Consider the following 22,919-nt stretch of genomic DNA (forward strand, 5'->3'; position numbering starts at 1 on the left):
TTATTCTATAAATATAAAATTAAAAAAGAGTCTGTTAGATAATTCCTTACCATATTCAGATGTATGTTTGCAAAAAGACAAGCGAACAACAAGGATTTCAACCACCATCTTTAACACAATACTATCGAAATGATGCTTCTGATCAAGACTGCTATAAAGATCCTCCAAACTACATGCTATCTTCAAAAGCTCCAGCATATATTACAGTCTAGTATTAATATAAAATAGAAGCCAAATTTCATCTTCAAAGAATATTAAAAACACATCCCTAGTTATTTAAAGCATGTCAAGCAAGGACAACCTATCACCAAAATACTGAATATACTTTTAGACACAAGCTTTAAAAGTATCAATACTATACTTTCTAGAAACCTAATAAACCAAGATACTTTTCTTATACTCTATTACAATATTGGATATGTCTTCATTAAATAGTTCATTAATAGTCTCATATTCCCCAGAGTATAAAAAATATACCAAAGTGTAGCCAGTATCCTCATAAATATCTCATAGCATAACACTTGATGAAAAGGACAATCGCGGCGGAAATCAGGAATACTTTCATAGAAAAAATTCTGAAAGGCCATATCATTTATTCCCAATCTCAAAGGTAATAAGCAGCGTTTAATATAGCCAACAAAATATTAGAATAATTTAGAAGACCAATATTTTCAACGAGTTTACTTACAACAAAAAGGGTCGATTATAATCAATCTCTGAAAAAGCATCTAAAGACATCAATTCATTAGCTTTTTCAACTGCCTAAGCCTTTTTAAGTTTTTATTTCTTTCCCATTTTAAAGGAAAACGAATACCAAAATTGTTACCAGGAAAAATCGGATGATATTGAGAACTAGAAGATAATATCTGTTCATATATGTACCTAGATTGCAGAAAGAGGGGAAATGCAAGTATAAGTTGTTCTACAGCACATATCAGACACACTAGACACATTATAGCTGCAATGATCAAGGAACTATCCAGGCATAAATACACATCACAAAATAATATACAGTAAAGCAAAATAAACTAAATTTTATCTACATGTTTTATTTTCATTTATTGCCATAATATTCCAAACTTGACCACCAGATACAGCATTCACTGGAAGTCCTCACTTATTATGCATGTTATCTTTGGATTATCAGCAGTAGCCACAAGCTAGACGAATACACATCAGCAGAATCAGTTTATATCGAACAGCCACTCTCTGCCCCTCGTAATCTCCATAAGTCCATTAGAACTTCCTAATAGGTAACCGGAGTGATATAGATATGGATCAGAAGACAGCCACGTAGCGAACTGTCAGCTCATACATGCAGCTTACCCCTCATTGCTTCGTTATTTTTACAGTGGCTGCCCCTCATAGAAGATATCAATCTCTGCTCTCATTCAATGAAAGGACATAGATGTCTGGCGAAATTGGAACGTTTCATTGCTAGTCAACTTGGATAGTCCCAAAGAATGTTTATATCAAACGCTTTATTACTTAATTTGACTGCTCTAGAGATCTACACAACGATAAAAAGAAATTTATTTTAAAAATCTCAGATAGTTATTTAAAAATAAATAACATAAGTTAAATTAATATAAACAGCCTTCATTGTTAATATACTAGATCTAATCAGTAATACCACGTCTTATAACTTACTTTTCTACCTTGTTCTAATTTCTGCAAGTCCTGAGAAACTACTCATACTTAGTTCTATACCAATTAGCTTACACAGTTAACTTGCTACTATCCAGTACCAAATAAACTCTATCATTATCTTCAGCAAGGCGCAAAGTATCACGACCCAATATTAGTATATAGTTTATAGTATTAAACATCTTTAATAACTCTAGTGTATCATTCTGCAACGCTTTATCTTCCCAATTTAAATCATCTAAAAGAATATTCCTAATTTGCAATAATAAATCACCATAAGATTACTATAACGTAAATAGATGATTATAGACCTGACTATCACTAAACCAGAGAATATCATGTTTAGGATTAAAGTAAAAATTAGAAGACGCAATCTCCCAATAGTAAAGCCAGTAATAATGTTGTAATATATAGTCTTTAGATTCACAACACACTGAAAACAACACAGACAGCCAGAATTTTTCAGACAGGGAACCAGTCAACCCTTTAGTATTAAAGCTATTGCCAGAAAATGTTGATAATGATCCCATCAGATGTAAGACAGTAACACGTTCATCATTATTGCTATCCTCTTCATCATCACTAGAATCATCGAAATTGCCATTATCGTGGTTACCATACCAATAAAGAATAAGCTCAATCACCGTTGGTGATGGCCATGTATACTCCCAGATCATATAACAGATCTCCAGGGACAAAGTACTGAAGGAATAATGGATATTTTGAGATCCATCCATATCTAGATAGATATACGTGCTTAGCTAGAATCTGTCACATACAGTTGCAGTAGAAATACAGCATACAAAACAGGATTTAGAGATCTCTTAATTACATATAAAGTCAGCATTCATAGTCATATAGATATGGATTTTCATGGCAATCCCAACTCATCATAACTTACTCGCGATCATACCGTTGAATGGCCAAACCTAGGAATCACCAGTGGTTCTCAGCCAGCACATTTTCCCACCTCAGAGGAGTTTTCTGATGTCAGAGGACCATGTTCCTTCCTCCAAGCAATTTTACTGAAGCTAAGACAGCTGGCTTGAACCAACCAGAGTAATGACTAAGCTTTCTAAAGAAGCCATAATAAGCCTTAATCCAATCAAAACAGCGGTCTATCTCCAGTTTTTCCAAGCAATGACTAAGTGCTCTGTTTACCTCCAATGCTAAATCAGACCAAAAAGCTCGATATAAAGAGTGATCTGTATTTTTTGGAATCTGATCACTATTCTGGCATAGACACTCCTACTTTATCTATTAGCTCTGAAATAGCAAATATTGACCCTCACTTGCTTAAATTAAGCCCCAACCCTTCTACAAAGTTTTCACTGCATTAGTTAAAGAGAATTAAAACGTCTCTATAAAATACGCTTTTATGTATCTGTTTTAGTTTGTTCCTTGTATTAAATTGCTTTGTTTTAAAGTATATGTTAATCTATATCTTAGTATGCTATATTTTACCTCAGTATTCTTATAAGATTAAGCATATACGTTCTTGTGATAATAGTGAGACTAGATAATGGGAACTCTTGATTATATTACAAGTATGAGATACCAAATGACAGAAAAACAAAACCAAGCAAATTATACATTATTAATCAGTACCTTGAATTGCTTGTACTGATATATCGCAGATGAAGCGCTCTTGTCCTTGGAGCGAAGAGCTCTGATAAGAGGAAATAGAAAGTGTAGAGCAGGCTTGGTATTAATCTGGTGCCTATACGTTCTGTAATTTTTAGTTGGGTCTATGAGGTATATTATTTGGTCCAGCTGACGGGACTTGATATTTGAAGAGAGAAGACCTTGTAATATCGCGGCCATCGAATAATAATTCCGAAGTTTTTTGAGCCTTTGGTTGTTGTGTTAATAGGAGTGTGGTAAAAAGAAAGACTTAACTCACTCTTGCGAGTGCTATCAGGTTTTGTTGAAATTCCATAGCACCGGCACACTCCTTGACCGTCTCGCTGAGGGAGTTCCATTAGGTGTTCAGAGAACGCAGGCATGGGCTCTTCAGATGTAGCCCCGAAGTTGTAATGCCGCGAAAGCTCTCTAAATCACATTGCGTTATTGAAACGGCTATATCTTTGGGTTTTTCGCTTCGGAGACGGGTTAAGAATGGTGTGGTTGGGCGGGTGCCATCAAAAAGCCAGAGAAGTGCCTTGTTAGTCGAAGCTATATGTATAGAACTCAGATAAACATCCCACACTGAGTATGAGTTCAGACTTGCATGCTTTTGTGTAATCCCTACCTTTTGAGAATTACTGGACCTTATTCGTTATCTTATATTAAGATATTGTGTTAAATAGTTTTAATTCTGTTAATATTATATTAGAGTAATATCAAAACATAGCAGTTTGTTGATGTTCTACAGCCATTCTAGATCTTATATTCTTCTTAAACTCTCCTTAGGGCTTACAATAATTCCTTTTTACAGTATACCAGTACTCATTTTAGATATGCTAGGATTGCGATTTGATCACTGTATATACCGAGATATTCCTATTTTCTTCCTAATAAAGAGCAGTGATAAATAGGATAAGACCAATTCCTATGAGACAGCTATGATGCTAGGCATGTATGATGAAACGCATTTTTGTATTTCTGATAGACCAATACAGAGGTATCACTTATATTGGGATTTTCTAAATCCCTGATTACGGGTCCACGCAACTGTGCACGCTGTGGTTGATGTAGGTTGATGGGAGACTGTAGCAGCAAATAACATATTACGCTGTTATATAAAAGGTTAATGTTCAGTCAGTTAAATTAGTGTTATTATATTGGTCAATAATGGAGATAAGAAAAAGATATAACATTAAGATAAAAGGAAACTTACCATATTTCATAGTGAGAGACTACTTGACCTTCTTGTCTTGTCTCTTTAAACCACTGATCAAAGCGCTGAGATTGTAAAGTGTATCTAAAAGCAGAATAAATGTCACTATCTAGTACATTTATCTTGATGTGTGAACAAAGACAACACTATCTTATCTAGTCTCGCCAAACGATATATCTATTACAAATATCATTATACCATCAAATATATGCAGAAGTCAAAGTCAGGTATTAGAAGTAAGTAACTGGAATAGTATCACATACATAGGAAAGAAAACTATAGCGGATAAGATAAATACTGCCGCGGAAATTGCAGCAGCATGTGATCCAGTCAAACCCATCAATCACAAGAAGCAACCGACATCCTCTTATGGTGAGAGTACAAATTCGTAGTGCGAACTCCTTCAACAGAATCTGCCTTTTATCAATCCGCATGTAGTAGTAGCTTTTCTTGATCGTTTATATACCGTGCAATGACATAGCACTCACTCTTCCCACAGTCTTAACAATTCCTATTGGATTGCCAGTTCTTGGTACCCTTGGCATTTGTCATTTGCAATTAAACTCGCACGTGAAAAAGACATTAATGACTTTTCGTCCAACTAGGAAGGGCGGAGTTCCGCCACTCTAGATTTCATGGCACGAAGGGCAGAGCATTTGCCAAGTCCTTGGCAATGTCCGCCACCACCATTCTATATTCGATGACGTGTACGGATTTCTGGTTCCGGCGGAAAATGGCAATGAATGAATTATAGTCACGTCATAGGCCTATAGCGAGCGTAATAGACCTCTTGGCGTATCAGGGGGTTTTTTTTGGAAAAATAATCCCCTACTTGGCGTTACGTATTTCCAAAATTTAGCTAGACCCTTTTTTTTTTTTTTTCACGCCCAGACATTCGGATGATAACATACTCTTGGCGTCAGTTTTGATATTTCTGTTGTTGGATACTTAAAATGGAGAATTCCATCTACAATAATTCTTTTCTAATTTAGTAGTGCTGTGTATAGTGAATGTTTATCTTTTAATATCTTTTTTTAATCAAATTCAAACACTTATTTTACTATGAGATTATAATCAACAAAGAATCTCTCAAAACCAACCTCAACTCAGACAGCGTCCAGTTGTCTGTGCCTGCCTATAGTCTTTCAATTAAAGAAGTACTTCAGCAGCTCTTTATCAGGAAAAAAGATAGATTAACTAGGGATAAAGCCAATAAGCGCCTTCAAACATACGGTCCCAACAAATTAAACAAAGGCAAAGGCATATCAATTGTCAAGATTCTCTTACATTAAATAGCTAATGTAATAATACTAGTTAAGCGGTCTATTCTTGGTCACCCTAAGTATATTCTTAAATGAGAACTCTTAATCTGATCCAAATTTTTCAAATATACAGATATTAATTTTAGCTATAGCTATTAGTTTTAGTATTTAATCTTAGATAAAAGGTAGAGTGATCGCGGCTATTATCAGACTTAATATCATTATCAGTTTCATCCAAGAATATACCGCAGAGAAAACTATAGAGTCTTTGTATTTATTAACTTCGCCAACTAGTACTATATCGAGAGATAGATAAATAAATATTGTCCCAACTACCAACATCATTCCAGGGGATATAGTGGAATTAAAAACCAGTAACACAGTGCCAGCAGATCTGAGATGAGCTGCCTTTGTCTCCTATTAATATATTATACTAATCTAGGGCTTTTTTTTTCTCAGGCTAGTTGAGGCAGTGAATTTCGAAATCAATGAAATGCTCTTAACTGAAAAGTCTCTTCCTATTCACAAGATAGCTAAAACTACTTTCAAGAAAGACACTGGCCCTAGTGATCATTTAAATATTACCTACAGTTCCAGCATAGTGACAAAGGGCCAGGCATGTGACACTGTTATCACGACAGGTATAACCACAGAAGTTGGATAAATCACTGCTGTGCTATAGGAAAGTGGGTCGAAGCGCTAACCAGTTAAATATACCAAAGAAGGAGCAATAAAAAAGTATTGGCATCTTCAGGCTTAGACATTGACTATTACAGATGCTATCAGTCACTTCCTGGGCGTCAATGTTAGTACCTTATTACAAAGAAAGCTTTCTAAATTGGCCATCATACTCTTCAGTATAGCAGTTTTATTCACTATTATTATAATAAGTACAAATCTCTAGAGCAACAACAAAGAAGTCATTCTCTATACAGTTGCCACCAGTTTAAGCATGATTCCAGCCTGTCTAGTAATAGTATTGACTATAACTATAGCTATAAGAACAAAATAAATAGCACAGCATCATGTTATTGTCCATAAACTTGATTCTCTAAAAGCCCTAGGAGCTGTCATTAATATATACTCTAACAAGACTGGCACCTTGACTCAAGGCAAGATAGTTATAAAGAGGGCATGGATTCTAAGCTACAGGACTTATTTAATAAGCCTTTCACCTAAACTCTTCAACCCAACACTAGGTGACATATTCTTTATTAATAAAGCCCCGATTGAACTGTCGTTCAAGGAAGCTGAAAATAGAGATCCAGCTACTTATACTAATCTCTTATCAAATAATAAATATTTAAAAGAATTCCTCAACATTGCTTTTATGGCGAATTTAGCCCATGTTTACCAAGCCAAATCCAGACAGAACAAATAGCACGCACAGAGTGAGCCTACTAAGATCACTATTCAAGTATTCATCTCTTGCTTTAATTAAAACTACAACCAATAGACAACCAGTCCTGATGCACTATAGCACCACAAGTCTGAGTTTCCCTTCAATTCCAATATCAAGCTGATATCAGTTATCTTCAGAAAACTCACTAAAATAGAAGAGTCTCTCACCATCTTTACCAAAGACACAGTAGAACGTATGCTTGACGCTTGCACTATGATTATCTAGGAAAAAAACACAGAGCCAGTATTACTGACCGACGTCCACCATCAATTCATTCTTGAAAACATGGAATCACTTACTCAACTTAGATTAAGGGTTCTTACCTTTAATAGTAAATCCTATACCACCAAGACTAAACCATTCAATGATTTAAAGCCCAGTCAAAGTGAGATCGAGAAAGATCTATACTTTTTAGATTTAGTTAGTATCTATGATCCTTCTCAGCCGGAGACTAAAATATCTATTAAGACCTGCCACAAAGCTGGTATTTTGGTATATATAGTGACAGAAGACTATATTAGAACTGCCAAGGCCATCACTTAGCAGGTCAGAATATTATCTGTCAACCTCAGCTGTGTCACGAAAAATGTGGCCGACGCAATGATGATAACTGCTAATAACTTCAACCGCCTAGCTAAGGACGAAATTAACGCTTTACCTATATTACCTCTTATAATTGCTTAATATGCTCTACGGACCAAAGTTCAAATAATTAATACACTTTATCGTTGTGGCCACTTTGTAGCAATGACAGAAGATAGGGTAAATAATTCTCCATCATTAAAACACACAGACATTGGCATTGCTATAAATCAGAACAGTTCAGATATTGCCAAAGATACATCAGATATTATTCTGACAAACAACAACTTTGCCTCCATTATCAACACCATTAAAAAAAGACGACGCATCTTTAACAATATTCAAAAATTCATCCTTCATCTTTTATCAGAGAATATAGCTCAGGCATATACTCTCTTGATTAGTCTTACTTTTAAGAATCAAGATAGGCAATCAGTATTTCCACTGGCACCGGTCGAGATCTTATAGGTTATCATGATCACTTCTGGTATGCCTAATATAGGCCTTAGAATGGAGGTTGCTACTGCTGATATCATAGATCACCCACCACAAAGTGTAAGGTTCCACTTCCTCCCTTTTGTCTATATCTGTAACTTAACATTCTTAGAAACAAAGTATCTTCACGTGGGAAATCATCATCGATGTTGGCGTCTATAGCTTATGGATAGCCTCTCTTTACCTTACTGCCTTCTCCTTGGTAATATAAGGATTTAGTAATAGAAACCTTGGCCATAGCTGCAATAGATCATACAGTACTGAATACGACTTGATCTTTCGTGCCCGTGCTACTACATTTATCTACCTCACTTGGTTTGCCCTATTTCTGGCTTGGAAAATAGTTGATATACACCAATCATTCTTCCGCATGCAGCCAAGGTCCAAACAGTATTTTACTCAGTAGGTTTATAATATCTGGCGTAATAAATTCCTCTTTTAGGCAATTATTGCCAGATTTATAACAATTTTCCCTATCCTATATATACCTATCATCAATCATAACGTTTTCAAACATACAGGAATTTCCTGGGAATGGGGCGTTGTGTTTGTTGAGGCCTTTCTATTTTTCCTCAGAGTTGAAACTTAGAAATGGGCGAAGAGAATCTACTTTCATCGTCACGAACTTCAAGCAAAGGTTGATGCCAGTACTCGAGTTTAAGTCACAGACTTGAGCTAGCCTGCTTACGACTTCTTTTAGTAATATGGTGACGATATATGCCATTGATCAATACCAATATTCCTTTCATCCCCATTCCAGAGCAATGACCAAGCACTTCATTTGCAATCCTGGTACAGGATTCGAAGTTATCAAGCAACCAGAACCTCCTATATTTGAAGATGGCACGCCTTCAAAGTATTGATCTCTATTCCGAGCTATACGCATAGCTACCGGGATATTTAATAATGAAGCCTATATTTTGTGATGGCCTAAAAATAGGCTTGCGAACCACCCAGTACAGGGTAACGACGGGGGAAGCCGCGCGGTCGATCTCCACTTTTTCCGAGCACTGACTGAGTGCTTTGTTTGCCCCAGTCCTGTTAAATCGGACCACAAGGCTCCATAAAAAGAGTGATCTGATATTCCTAACTCTGGACCTAACCGTTCACTGTCACAAGACTAGCACTCCCTCTTCCCTTACAGATTTACTTATAGAACAATCTTAGAAAGTGGTACATCCTGGGAATAATATTCTAGGATGCCGGGCTTCCCTACGGCCCGCTGGCTGTGTGGCATCGGATATATCGCCCCATGAGTCACACGTCGTCAGGAGGCAGTAGTCGACAGCTTCCTGCCCCGTTGGGCCGTATAGAGGGTTCCCGATATCTCACTAGGCCTAGCATACGAAGAGATAAAGCATTGGCTCCCGGGCCCGGTAGAGATGGACGTGGACAGAAAGCAGGAACCCCATGGTCACAAACGGGCAGCCATACACACAAAGCCAGGTCCACACGGCCACAGCCCAGAAGCCCACTGGGCCATATGGCCGTGGCCACAGAGCCCATCTAGCCATATGGCTACCGACCGATGCCACTGCAAGCCATGCAGCCTAGGAAGCCCTCGGGACGCCACCTCCTGCCCTGCTGGGCTGTGGGGCTTACGGTTATTTAGTACAAGATCTGTTGGCTCGCCCTTCGGTTGATGAATTTTGCAGCAGCCTGCTCCATCGCATCGGTGACCTTCCCGTCCTCAGGAAAAATCACGAAGATCGAGTTGCTCCCATCATCCCGAGCTGACTAAAGACACTCCACTGGGGTCATTAAACACATACGTGCGTCTCGAAGGTTTGCATAATAGTGTTCAACGAAACGGCAGGCTTCCCACTCCACCTGTAGAGGATCTGACGCACCAAGATCGACTTTAGTCCTCTCACTCCACCAGAGTCCCGTCCAAACCCAGAAAATAACGATACGATTCAATTGCTCATGAAAAATTGGTGTGCCGGGTAATCGTTGTTGTCGAATCCGGTTGGCCACATTTCTTCTGCAATCGTTGCTACGGCCGTCGTGAACGCGAGGACTGGCGTCCGCTGTCTCATTGTCTGGTACCAGGTCAGTAAAAGGGACATCTATAGACGACTGATCAACAAGCTCAGTGATGCTGTCCAAATCCAAGTCGTCAACGTTAATTTGAGTATCACACTTAGCTGATTTTTGACGATCCACGGCAGAGAAGCGTTGATATAAGGCGTGGCGAGCTGTTCAAGCAAAACGCTTTCGATTAGTCCTACCAAGAGGGTAGATTAAAGAATCTGCATCATTTTCGCCATGTGCTAGGCCAGAATAGCTGGCCAGTCCAGCAAGCGGCTCTAAAGATCGGCCTTCATTAGGTAAGATATGATCTTCATCATCATCGTCTTCGTCACTAAAGAGATTACCTACAGCCCGAGTCCTGATAAAACTATCTTCGGATTCCTCTACAGATCGCTGGGCGCTTTCCACTTGTATCATTGCTTTCTGTTAACACAATACTTCGTCGGCAGCTTTCTACTCGGCTGGTAATTCCCAACGGGATTCCCCAGGCGGAGGGCTTCAGGGCTTATCTCTTCCAACAGGCGTGTCTGCGACTGGCACTGACTCCACTATTGCTGGTGCTGTCCTTTCTGCTGGTTGTTTTTCAACATAATGCTCCAATTGATCACCATGGGAAAACTCGAATTAGGCCTTACCAGTTTCTGGAATCATTTTACAGTTGTCCTCTTCCAAATTTGGTGACTCGCGCAACCAGGTAATAAAGTTTTGCATAGAAGATGAGGGAACTGGTTCAGATGAGGCCTGTTGCTCTATTAACACCGGCTGTGGGGCACTCTGGCCATTTTCTAATTAGGAGAGCGTGTTGGCTCTCTGCTGTGCCACCAGCTCTTCTATTGGGAGTTCTAGTCCAGGACCGGCTGACGGATCTTCTAGTTGATAGCTTTCCTGTTCCATGGACCCTGGAATCCAATCAACATCCAACTGTGTGCCTCGATTCTCTGCAAAGATGGGTGATTCAGCAGGGACTGCATCAACTGCTGCAAGACGAGACCTTTCCGCAGCCCGTCGCTTAGACGCTGCGGTCTTCAATGGTTGTCAATCAGCCATTTGCTTCTTCCTCGGACCTAGCGTTAACCGGTGATTCGCTATCCAGTCGTCTGATAGAAGCTCTAAAAAAGTGTCAGCTTCTTCGACTAAGACGTCACCTTTACCCTGATTAAGTGGAGGGAAAACTACAACTCCTTGCACCGGTTGATTTGATCCAACGTTGTCATCGATGATTCTTTCCACATAATTGTCAGGACTCAGTTCTGTGACCGCTTCTTGTCTTGTTGTATTCTCCGTAGAATCCGCGCTCAATTGGTTTGGTGTTTGGGGTTGGCCGACTGGTGCTGCTATGAACTGTTCAGTTGCAGTATGCTGGACAATTTCCAACAGTGCTCCTGAGTGGGTTGATGCATCGGGGTGTAGTTGATCAGCGTCAGTAGCAGTTATCATTTCAGTATTTCCTATCATCAATAGAAAAGCAACCGACTAGTCCGTTGATTTTATTTTATTAACAAACGTTAGCATTATACTAGGCAAAAGAGAGTTAGTTGGTTTTTTTAATTCAACTAACTCCCCACACCCGTATTTATATTAGGGTAAAGGCTCAAATTTGGACTAGGGATATGTAACGCTGCTATTATCAATAGAAAAATAATTAACTAGTCTGTTAATTTTATTTTATTAACAAACGTTAGTGTTATGCTAGGTAAAAAAGAATTAGTTGGTTTTTTTAATTTAATTAACTTCCCACACCCGCATTTATATTAGGGTAAAGGCTTAAATTTGGACTAGGGATATATGATACCACTATCAATATACAGTATCAGTTTGAGTGTATTTAACTGATTAGTTATTATTAATAGAAAAGCAACCAACTAGTCTATTAATTTTATTTTATTAATAAATATTAGTGTTATACTAGGTAAAAAAGAGTTAATTAGTTTTTTTAATTTAATCAACTCCCTATATCCGCATTTATATTAAAGTAGAGGCTTAAATTTAGACTAGGAATATATAACACTGCTATTAATATACAGTATCAATTTAAGTATATTTAATTAATTAGCTATGTTATTATAAGTTATTGAAAATTGTTAGGGTTATATTTTAAGGTAGTTAGGATATAGAAATATTATACCTGATTAGGACTATAATTATTATCTAAAATAGAAAAGTAATAAAAGTTTAAGGTTATTTTAATATAATTTTAGAGTTATTTTTATATCCTAGTTAAAAAGACCACCATCTATTATTCAATGTATTCATAGAAATATGATGATACTGAATATTGCATAGATATTATAATATAAGCCTAAATACTAGGTTATGATTTATTATTTATATTATTAAGTGGTATTAGATAGTCAATTAGATAAATATTTACATCAACCTGTATATTAAGCTGAGTGCTATGGCCAATATATATCATCATTCTGTGAATATTATAACCAGTACTCTGAATATATATAATAGGCTATCCATATCATTATTTCCCACAAGCCCATTGCACGTATTGTGTTATTAGATGATCCCTAATATCCTATATACTAATGTTGTTATCCTAGATGCTATTTGGTAGTCAAGACAGTCATCTAGATTTAGTAGTATTATTATACCCAATATATATAGGAGAATTTCTAAATACATGGTCAACCCTATAAGTGTGCGATCCATGCCCCCAAACCCAATCATTTATAGTAGATTGTCTATAGTCAGCAATTCATATGCTATAGACCCAGGTCTTAATAGTTTGCTATTAATATTGACGCTACCAATAATCTAGTCCCTATACAGTCCAGTGAGCGGTTTCTATAAGATATGGCTGAGCAGGTTATAAAGTAGATGATTATACAGCATAAATAGCAGATTGAAGAAGCTAAAAAGGTATACATTTAGGCTTATAAGCTATACAAGATGAATCTATGGATAGAATATATGGGATAGGCTATATATTTATTAGATAAGTACTAGGGGATATTATAGGCGTTATTAAACTAGCCAGATCCTAAGAAGAAACTAGTATTAGCTGAGATTAGAAAACAATTCACCTGGATTGTCATAGTGGTCCAGTGGACTATATTAATATAGTTAAATATATTTAGTCAGTATAAGATACACTAGAAATAGATAGATTAAATATCTAGTGTCCTGTTTTAGGCGTAAATAGATCCTAACATTATAGCAAAGTATTAGGACATGTAGTAGTATATGATTTGATATATTATATAGAATATATAGTAGTAGACTATCTAGTTTCAGTTGATAATAGATTAGCAAACAGCTATAGAGTAGATGATTGAGGCTGTTATAAAGGAAGATAATGAGTCTATAGCCAGTAAAGACCTAATCAAAAAGACATAGGACCCAGCCAATCAACTATTAAGTCCTATAGATCAGATTATATTACAGTGGTGTATCAGTATATTAGATTATTAATTAGATAGTTAAGCTGAATATGAATACTATAGTGACATTATTAGTAGATTAGCTATTATAGGTATTAAAAAGCAGAATGGATAAGAGAGTACATTAACATCCATTTTCCAATTATCCAGGATGATTAAGATTATATAGATGTTAATGGCCTAGTAGATATAGGAAGAGACAGCTGAGACCAAAGATTGTTTAAACCCATTATAGGCTATAGTAATGTAGTTCATGACCACCATAGAGGCCATACCAATAAAGTAGATATTAGATACCCAGATATATAGATTAAAGATCCAGTACAACACCACTACCAACAGATTAATGATATAGCAGGATGACTAGATCACATACTAGCATTACTGATTCACTATAGATCAGTTCTAGGAGACAGTATATAGATTGATTAACCAGACATAGAAGCATTTAACACAGGAGGTATTATTATTAACACTAGAGAAGGCTAAGTAGTTACTCTCTATTACATAAAACACTATAGAAGATAACGCGGCCAAGGACCAGTCTCAATAGTATTACACCCGGGATCCCTGTAATTGGTGGATATTAGACAACCAGTGGTAGTTATATCACCAGATTTAGAACATCCTTTGGTTGTGCTAGGAATAGATTCAGCTAGACAGGTAATGATGAGAGAGGTAGGTACAGTGGTAGATACAAGCCATTGGATAGAGTAAAGAATAGATGTTGGTATTGAAGCATTAGATGGGCGGTGGCCCTGGGTGAGGACCTGAGGTGTTGAGTATCTGATATCAGAATATCAAGTTTAGCGGTATCTGTAATTAATTTATTGAGAAAGAGTTGATATTATTTATGGTGTTATATTATAAGGGGTATAGTATTAGTGGGTGGCTGAAGATCATTTATTGATATATATTGTAGTTAATAGGTAAGTTATTTATATATTTCCAGCAGTTGGTTATGCTATTCCAGTGGTATATTGAGACTATGGTGTATAGGTATCCCGAGCGGAGTGGGTTCATATGGCCACTGCAGGAGGTGGATGGCCAGATATAGACGTCGGACCGCATGAAACGGGCTATGTAGTGGGAGAGCGAGATAGGTATGGGGGAGCAGTTGAACATTAGCGCGTATCAACAGATCATAATTATGATTGCGCAGTAATATTTAGGGCCTATAGCTAGGTTTAAGGTTGATAATGATGAGAAGAAGGCCACCAAGAATAAAGATAGATGTTGATAGATGGTAGAGGATGTGATAATTAACGTGTAGGCTGGGTATAGCAGTCATATTACTGAGAGGATATATGCCTAGAAGATGCATCAAACAGCTAGGATATTAGTGGTAATACAGAAGCAATTCCAGCAGACCAGTAAGCGATGGCACCAGTTTTTAGGATTCCCATTAACACAGGGAGCTGGAGGGAAGCATAGACAGTAGATTACTAAGCAGAACCAGGTATAGCAGGTGGCCTATTAGCAGGTAATATGATAGGTAGCTATCCAGCTATTATTAATCTATATTAAAAGATCTATAGCATAGTTTTAAGATATGCAGGCGGCCGCTATTAAGACTATTATAGGCGGTGTACTGTGGATGTTAGTGGTGATAGACATCAGTAGAGGTAAGAGTATAATATTTATAGTACTAGTAGTGTAGAAATAGACTGGTATATTGATTATAATGATATCTATGGTGTTATTACAGCAGAATATACAGTAAGAGTGTAAGCAGACTAAGATATCATATGTATTATAGAATTCCTATTAACCGCCTGAGACTGTATATATTGTGTTAATAACACTTGAGTTAGCTATCAGTAAAGAATTTTGATCATATTTAGATCAATTACAGGACTAGAACTGATTAAACTGGATTATGATTAATAAGTACCACATAATATTAGATAGCTAGGCGGATTTTCGACTTAAGATGTAGGAGTTATTCTGGTTAATAACTATAGATACTTCTATAGTTATATTGATAGCAATGTTGCTAGTGGTTGATAAAGTCTGGTTGTTATAGACATTATAGTTAACATCTATGATGATATAATAGTACTATAGTCTATATATAACATAGATAAATATTATATATTATATGAAGCTAATGGAGCTAGATAAAGTGGTATAGATAATATTTATTCAATAGTGGGAGGCCTAATGGTATCTTTAGGGGGAGAAGGTGATCATTTACCATGAGTTGATGGGGGATGTTGATATGTTAGTAGTGATATTGGGGGTATTGATATACTATAGATAAATGGCTAAGGTAGCTAAGTGGTGGATATTACAGATATTTAGCAAGATAGCTGGTGGGATCATAATCATGGCGATGAACGTATTGGGGGTAGGTATTAATATCCTGGCTGTATAGTGCGTGATCCATATTAATATGCTGAGTATATTGTGGGATTACAGTTAGAAAAGCAGATATACTAGACAGGATAGGCAGGATAGTAAAGTGATAATTATTGCGCTGCGGATGGCCCAAAGACACAGATAGGAACAGTAGAAACATAGACAGTAGGAAAGTAAAAAGATAATACAGCAATATTTCCAGGAGTCAGGATATTAATAGATGGTATTAGATAGATATTTAGATTTATATAACCAGCGTAAGGGGTATATAGCTAGTAAGATGATATATAATCAGTGTCAAGCACTAAGGCAGCTATCTATATCCAAACTAAGGTTAAAACTGGTATCAACAGCGTAGATAGTCCAGGAATAGTTAAAGCAGTGAATAGCCCAGTAGAGATAGTCCATATATACACAAGCGGCGATTGAGATCAATATATTAAAACAGCAATTGACAGTATAGACACAGCAATATCTTATATATTTTATAACCACAGCAGATCCCCAGATATTCATACATCGGATTGAGCATTGCCAGTAGGCTAATATAGATGAAGTGCGGCAGGAGATTGCAACAATAATCTAAGTAATATATAATAAACAGAAATATACCCTATATTCATGTTATTTTCTATATAGCATCCCCCAGGCGGTATGCCAGTGGTTCGAGAACAACAGACAAAGCAGATAGCATATAATAGACAGATATAATTGCCAGTTTCCTGATATTATCATCCCCATAATATTTAGTATTATTAAATACAGGCCTAATGCATATATTAATCCAGTATTAACATAGATGTATAATAATGGTGTTAATATCATCTATACAGACCAGATTAATATATAATTAAGACAGAAGATTCAATAGAATAAGATATTATTATTATTATTATTATTTAATCAAATTTAACGTCTATACCGAGCCCTAGGCTATGACAGACAGCGATTCGTGTGGATTAGGCCTGCTTATAGGGGTTGCCCCCCATAAGCCGGTGCCTCTACCCCCATTGGATCCAGGCTTTCAAGGTATCTTGCACTTTCCTCACCCCATGCCGCTTATATGCGCAGGACGATTCGGGGGCTTATAGTGGGTGGCAACCACTACCCCCTCCTTATGGCCACTAACGTTTGGGCGTTGCCTACAATAGCGGGCCGCCCCTGCCCGCTATCCTTCCCCCTCTCGCTCTCCCTCATCCAGGGCCTCAATGCCCCAATTATCAGTCTTATAGGCCTGCTCCCAGGCCTGTTGGTTATCCTCTCGCTCCCTAATGGCCCCTATAAACGCCAGCAGCGCTGTAGTGGCCTTTGGGTCCTGGAATAGGCGTGCTTCGGGGCACTGCTCGCTATCCTGCGGGGCCTTTACCCCCGCTTCGGCCAAGCCGGCATATAGTTTTTCCCGCTGGTGGCACCACTGTCGACAGTTTGTAAGAAGGTGTCTTACCGTCTCAGTCCCCCTAGAGCACCCCAAGCAATTAGGGGAGTCTCGGGCCTTGATTCGGTGCAGATAGGCCCCGATTGGGGTGTGGCCGGTCTTGAATTGGTAATACCGCCGCGCCAGGTGCTTGGGGGTGCTTGCCACTATTGGGTCAAGCTTCCATCCCCGGGGGGGTTGGTAGGCCTGGCCTACCTGTTGGGTGCGTCTTGCAAGCTTTGCAGTGAGCCAGTTGGCCTTGATAGCGCTATAAGTCTCGGTGCATGCCCGCCGGGCATGGGCCAGTGAGATGCCTGAGTACTTGCCTGTACAGGGCCTCCCTGCAGCTTTCTTAGCGGCCTTATCGGCCTCCTCGTTGCCTGGGACCCCTTTATGGCCTGGCACCCAGCATATGGTAACCCTGCGGCCGGTGGCCTGTAGTTCCCCGGCTAGGTCGTGTGCCCGCAGCGCTAGGGCTTGCCCTGGGCCAGGCCGGGTATGCTGGAGCCTGCTTATAGCGGCCTGGGCGTCTAAAAACACCCTAATTGGCCCTATAAGATTCTCTGCCAGCGCCCACTCTAGGGCTTCGACTACTCCTATTAGTTCTGCATCAAAGACTTCGAAGCCTGCGCCCAGGGGAGCTAGGCGCGACCTCCAGGGGCCAATAAGTGGCTTATAAGCTACTGCAGCGCCTACGCGCTGATCGTCTAACCTAGAACCGTCTGAGTAAAGGTCGGTGTTCCCTATCCCACTTAGGGGGTCTGAGGCTAATTGCATAGCGGTTTCAGGGGAGTCTATCCTGAAATCTAGTGGTATAGACCTATTACCAGGCTCTATTGTACGCTCAAAGCCCTGGGAGGGGTCGGCGGTCAAGGCCTCTCGTAGCCTGCGGGCCAGGCCCATGCCCAGCTTCCAGGGGCCTCGGCGGGTTGGTGTTGCCCAAGCTCGGTCTTCTAGTGGCTGCTCTCCAGGCTGTGCATGGGCGTCTCCCTCCCTAAGCGTTATAGGGAGTATTTCTGCTGCTGGATGCCCCTGGGGAAGTCCTAGGAGTCTCAGGGCATACCGCCGCTGTTTACTATCTAATAGGGCCTCTGCTGGTTCCAGAGCTGCCTCCCTTATAAGCGGTCCTAACGGGGTGGACTTCAGCATGCCTGTGACTGCCCGGGCCTGGTTATTAATTAGGCCCTATCATCAATGGAAAAGCAACCGACTAGTCCGTTGATTTTATTTTGTTAACAAACGTTAGCGTCGTGCTAGGCAAAAGGGAGTCGGTTGGTTTTTTTAATTCAACCGACTCCCCACGCCCGCATTTATATTAGGGTAGAGGCTCAAATTTGGACCAGGGATATGTGACGCCGCTATCAATATACAGTATCAGTTTGAGCGCATTTAACCGATTAGCTATGTTGTTACAAGTTATTGAAAATCGTTAGGGTTATATTTTGAGGTGGTTAGGGTACGGAAGCGTTATACCCGATTAGGACCACAACCATTACCCAAAGTAGAAAAGTGATAAAAGTTTAAGGTTATTTTAGCGTGATTTTAGAGTTGTTTTCATGTCCCGGTCAGGGGGACCACCATCCATCATTCAATGCATTCGTAGAAACATGGCGATGCCGAATATTGCACAGATATTGCAGTACGAGCCCAAATACCGGGTTATGATTTGTTGTTTATGTCACTAGGTGGTATTAGATGGTCAATTGGACGAACATTTACGTCGACCCGCACATCAGGCTGAGCGCCATGGCCAATATATATCATCATTCTGTAAGTATTATAACCAGTACCCTGAATGCATGTAACAGGCTATCCACATCACTATTCCCCGCAAGCCCATTGCACGTATTGTGTTATTAGATGATCCCTAATATCCCATATACCAATGTCGTTATCCCAGGTGCCATTTGGTGGTCAAGATGGTCACCCGGATCCAGCAGTATTGTTGTACCCAACATGCATGGGAGAATTCCCAAGTACACGGTCGATCCCGTAAGCGTGCGATCCATGCTCCTAAACCTAACCAAAATACCTGAGTGTAGTGAACTATACTACAATCACAAACTCTATTTTAGGGTTATTTTTGCTAGTTAAATCTAGGATTAGTGTCATAGACTACAATCACAAACTTTTATAGACTACAATCAGGTTTTGTCGCCTGATCGCCCTCAAAATTAGACTAGTTATTTTCATACCATTAAATCGCTCGTCACCAAAGAATAAGCAATATTCAAGTTATCATACTGCTGTCATGGTTAATTGAAAAGGACAGGTTTTTCAGGTTGTTTTGGTTGGAGTGCGACAGGCGCTAGTGGCCAGGATATATCACATACACGCCATGACGGATCGTCAGGGATTCCAACGTATTAGGGCATGGTTATATATAATCATATATTGTCCATACTACAGATTATCATTATCATTATAGATAGCATTAGTATTTATCACATTTACCAGAGCAATTTATTATTATCATTATATATAACATATTTTTCGAGCAACTAGAGGAGTTTCCTATTATGATATGCCGGGAGTATCGCCATACTATATGGCCCAGCCAGATTGAAACGCATTTACATCACACACACCATTATATGTCTACCACCATGCGCGTCACATTGGCCGATGATGTTCGTACATAGCCCAACATCACGCATAATCCAATCGAGTTGAATATCCTAGCCACCCAGACTACAGTGATCCAACAGTTAGTCGCGCCCATTGATAGATATCAATATTAATTAAGTTCCCATTCGTGCCAATACATATACACTACTATACCCACCATACAATAACATTGGATCAAGCATCATCAATGGTCCCGGACCTAAAAGATCAGACAGTCTATCCACATAGAGTAGAAACAGATTTAGCATAAGCAGGACCAGGCATGCCATTCTATTCAATGCCAGCAGTTATTTCCTGTCAAGGCTAACTCGCAGTATTTTGCAATTATTCCCAAGACGGATAAAGCTGTGGCCCCCAACAGTGATGCGTGCGAGATGTTAATCCAGAACATGCAGGCGCATTGGCGCAGCATGCAGAAGGCCGCAGATCGGAAGATCCAGACCAGCTAGATCAACAAGGCCAACCCGTGGTTACAGCGAACCAAGTAGGTAAAGTATTTAGAAGAGTTCAATATCCCTGATTTAATACAGAGTGTAAGCCCACCCCCCACAGATATTGATGGCCAGCCATCTATCAAGCCAGAAGCCCACGCCATTTGGACGGTCATAGCGCAGTTAGCCACAATCAGCTAGTTGTCCGTGATTCACCAGATTGGGATATTTATGCAGTTAGAAGCTATCCAGACTAAGCAGCATCAGACACAGTATACCCCGTTAGAGGCGTATTAGGATAAGAAGTTAATCATAAAGCAGGTGCAGCCATGGCAGGAGATATTAATGTTTTTTTAGTATACGCAGCAGCCACATAAATAGACCAGTCCTCTGTATTAATTCACACAACAACAGCACATGGCATAGGAACGGTTGGTTGACACAGTGCAGATTCCATCTACCTATTAGGTAAGCAAGGGTAAGGTGATCACACAATCCAGGGCCACACAGACACCATGGGTGGAGGAAGAGGAGGAAGAGGAGGAGGAGGAGAAAAAAGAGAAGAAGGAGGAGGAAAAGAAGGAGGAGAAGGAAGAAAAGAAGGAGGAGAAGAGAGACACTATATCAATTAATTCATTGTCTATAGATAGCAACGAACCCGATTTTTTCAATGATAGGAGTGACGGGATAGAGAAGACGATGGAGAAGACAGCCATAGAGAGAACAGTTGATATGGATGCTATATTTGATATTGAGCGCCCCCCAGAGAATAAGGAAGAAGCCAGCAACATTACTATGCCGCCATTAAGCCCCATAGAGCAGGCGTGTTTAGATTTTTGCATCGAATTATTGAACCAGCGCATCACCCAACAGGAGTACGACAGCGCATTAGTGTGTGCCATAGCCGTATTAGGGGTTCATAAGAACAGTTTCCGTACACCCAAGAATTACCCGCCCATTTTATCGCGAGTGATCAAGGTCGCGCGGTTCATAGTAGTAAAGAAAGCCATCGAATTAAGTAACAAGCCTAAGGAGGAGGATGCGGCCAAGTTACCCAGTTCTATAGACCACACGGATTGGGACAGCACATATGGTGGATCACTGCTACCCAGTTCGCCAGGCCGCAAAGGATGTTTGTAATGGGTGACCCAGATGATAAATCAGTTCATGGTGCGCAGATCGCAAGGCCCCACACAATAGATGTTGGATTTGCGCACATATAGGTTGAAGATCCATTACAATACAACCAGCGCCGGCCATATACAGTAACAGAATAAGAACAAGTTATGTTATAAGGACCGGCAGTTTACTATAAATAAGTTTCATAGTATAGTACACACAGTAGTCTAGAACACGCGGCGGATATTGATTAATAACATATTAGGATACCTATCTGACGCTGTACCAGCTATTCTATAGGACTGTTTGTATAATGATCCCAGCAATAACTAGGTATAATAGAGTTTTTTACAGGACACCTAAACGTAATAGCCCATAGATAGGAAGTATTAGATGTGGCATCAAATCCGTCAAGATCTAGCTATACAGCATCAATTCATCCAGGCTAACAGGCAAGGGTTTTATCCGGCATGATGGATAGCGTATTAGAACCGGATTACTGCGTTTTTAAAAAAGTTATTAGTAGCTATCCAGTTCATATAGGATCAACCAGCGTGGGCCTCTAAGTTATTAAGCATCCAGCATAAGAACAGTCCTATAGGTGGGATCCGTAATATGTTTATCAAGGATAGCATAATAGTATTAGTCGCACAGTACCACAAAGATTACTAATTAAGCGGCGACGTTAAGATCATCTATCAATATTTACCACGCGAGATAGGTAAGTTATTAGTATGGTATTTATAGTTAGTGTAGCTATTCAAACAGGTAGTCAGTGGAAATATATATCAATAGGACTAGGTGTCTAGCTATATTTGGACCGTCTACCTACACCAAACAAAATAGAATTCCGAATGATTACGACACATATTGCAGCATAAGAGTGCCATGGGATTACACAGTTAATCATTGCACATTGCATCATATCGTAAGGTTGTAATTGCCATCAATCAGCAGTATTTACACAATAAATATTAATTTACAGCAGATAATAGAGACGACCCCAAGACTATAGACAAGATACAATTATTGGCCGATGCCGCCAATTATTAGGCTGAGCATGATCCACACACAGCTAGTAGCATATACGCTCAGGAGAGCTACGAGTTGTTTAGCACTATAGCGTCTATACAAGAACAATATCATAGTAGCAATCAAGATTAGCATACATAGTTAAGATTTGCATCATACTAGCCACCATCCGACCTAGATACCGATCCATTTAGCGCGCCCCCAGCATCCAGCACATTATGGTTCACGGACAAGGCACAGCACAGCTGGGAGGAACGGTGACAGCGGATACAGCGTATAGA

At 39.3% G+C, this 22,919-nt stretch overlaps 4 protein-coding genes across 4 annotated transcripts; 1 reads left to right on the top strand and 3 right to left on the bottom strand.

Moving 5' to 3' along the window:
• Window positions 1–8,132: 8,132 nt before the first annotated feature.
• Window positions 8,133–10,678, bottom strand: TRUGW13939_06789 (uncharacterized protein; the record flags this gene model as incomplete). The annotated part of the gene is made up of 3 exons (XM_035489936.1): window positions 8,133–8,137; window positions 10,000–10,269; window positions 10,459–10,678. The coding sequence occupies 3 exons, from the start codon at window positions 10,676–10,678 to the stop codon at window positions 8,133–8,135; spliced, it is 495 nt and encodes a 164-aa protein (XP_035345829.1).
• A 372-nt stretch (window positions 10,679–11,050) lies between these two features.
• On the bottom strand, window positions 11,051–11,698 carry TRUGW13939_06790 (uncharacterized protein; the record flags this gene model as incomplete). The annotated part of the gene is made up of 2 exons (XM_035489937.1): window positions 11,051–11,277; window positions 11,326–11,698. The coding sequence occupies 2 exons, from the start codon at window positions 11,696–11,698 to the stop codon at window positions 11,051–11,053; spliced, it is 600 nt and encodes a 199-aa protein (XP_035345830.1).
• Window positions 11,699–17,182: 5,484 nt separating this feature from the next.
• On the bottom strand, window positions 17,183–18,577 carry TRUGW13939_06791 (uncharacterized protein; the record flags this gene model as incomplete). Its single annotated transcript, XM_035489938.1, has 1 exon — window positions 17,183–18,577. The coding sequence occupies one exon, from the start codon at window positions 18,575–18,577 to the stop codon at window positions 17,183–17,185; it is 1,395 nt and encodes a 464-aa protein (XP_035345831.1).
• Window positions 18,578–20,022: 1,445 nt separating this feature from the next.
• TRUGW13939_06792 (uncharacterized protein) lies at window positions 20,023–21,627 on the top strand (the record flags this gene model as incomplete). The annotated part of the gene is made up of 3 exons (XM_035489939.1): window positions 20,023–20,058; window positions 20,466–20,540; window positions 20,956–21,627. 3 exons carry the CDS (start codon window positions 20,023–20,025, stop codon window positions 21,625–21,627), a joined length of 783 nt encoding a protein of 260 aa, XP_035345832.1.
• Between the last annotated feature and the right edge of the window lie 1,292 nt (window positions 21,628–22,919).

Source organism: Talaromyces rugulosus, chromosome III (genome assembly GCF_013368755.1).
Source record: "Talaromyces rugulosus chromosome III, complete sequence".
In the NCBI taxonomy this organism is placed as follows: domain Eukaryota; kingdom Fungi; phylum Ascomycota; class Eurotiomycetes; order Eurotiales; family Trichocomaceae; genus Talaromyces; species Talaromyces rugulosus.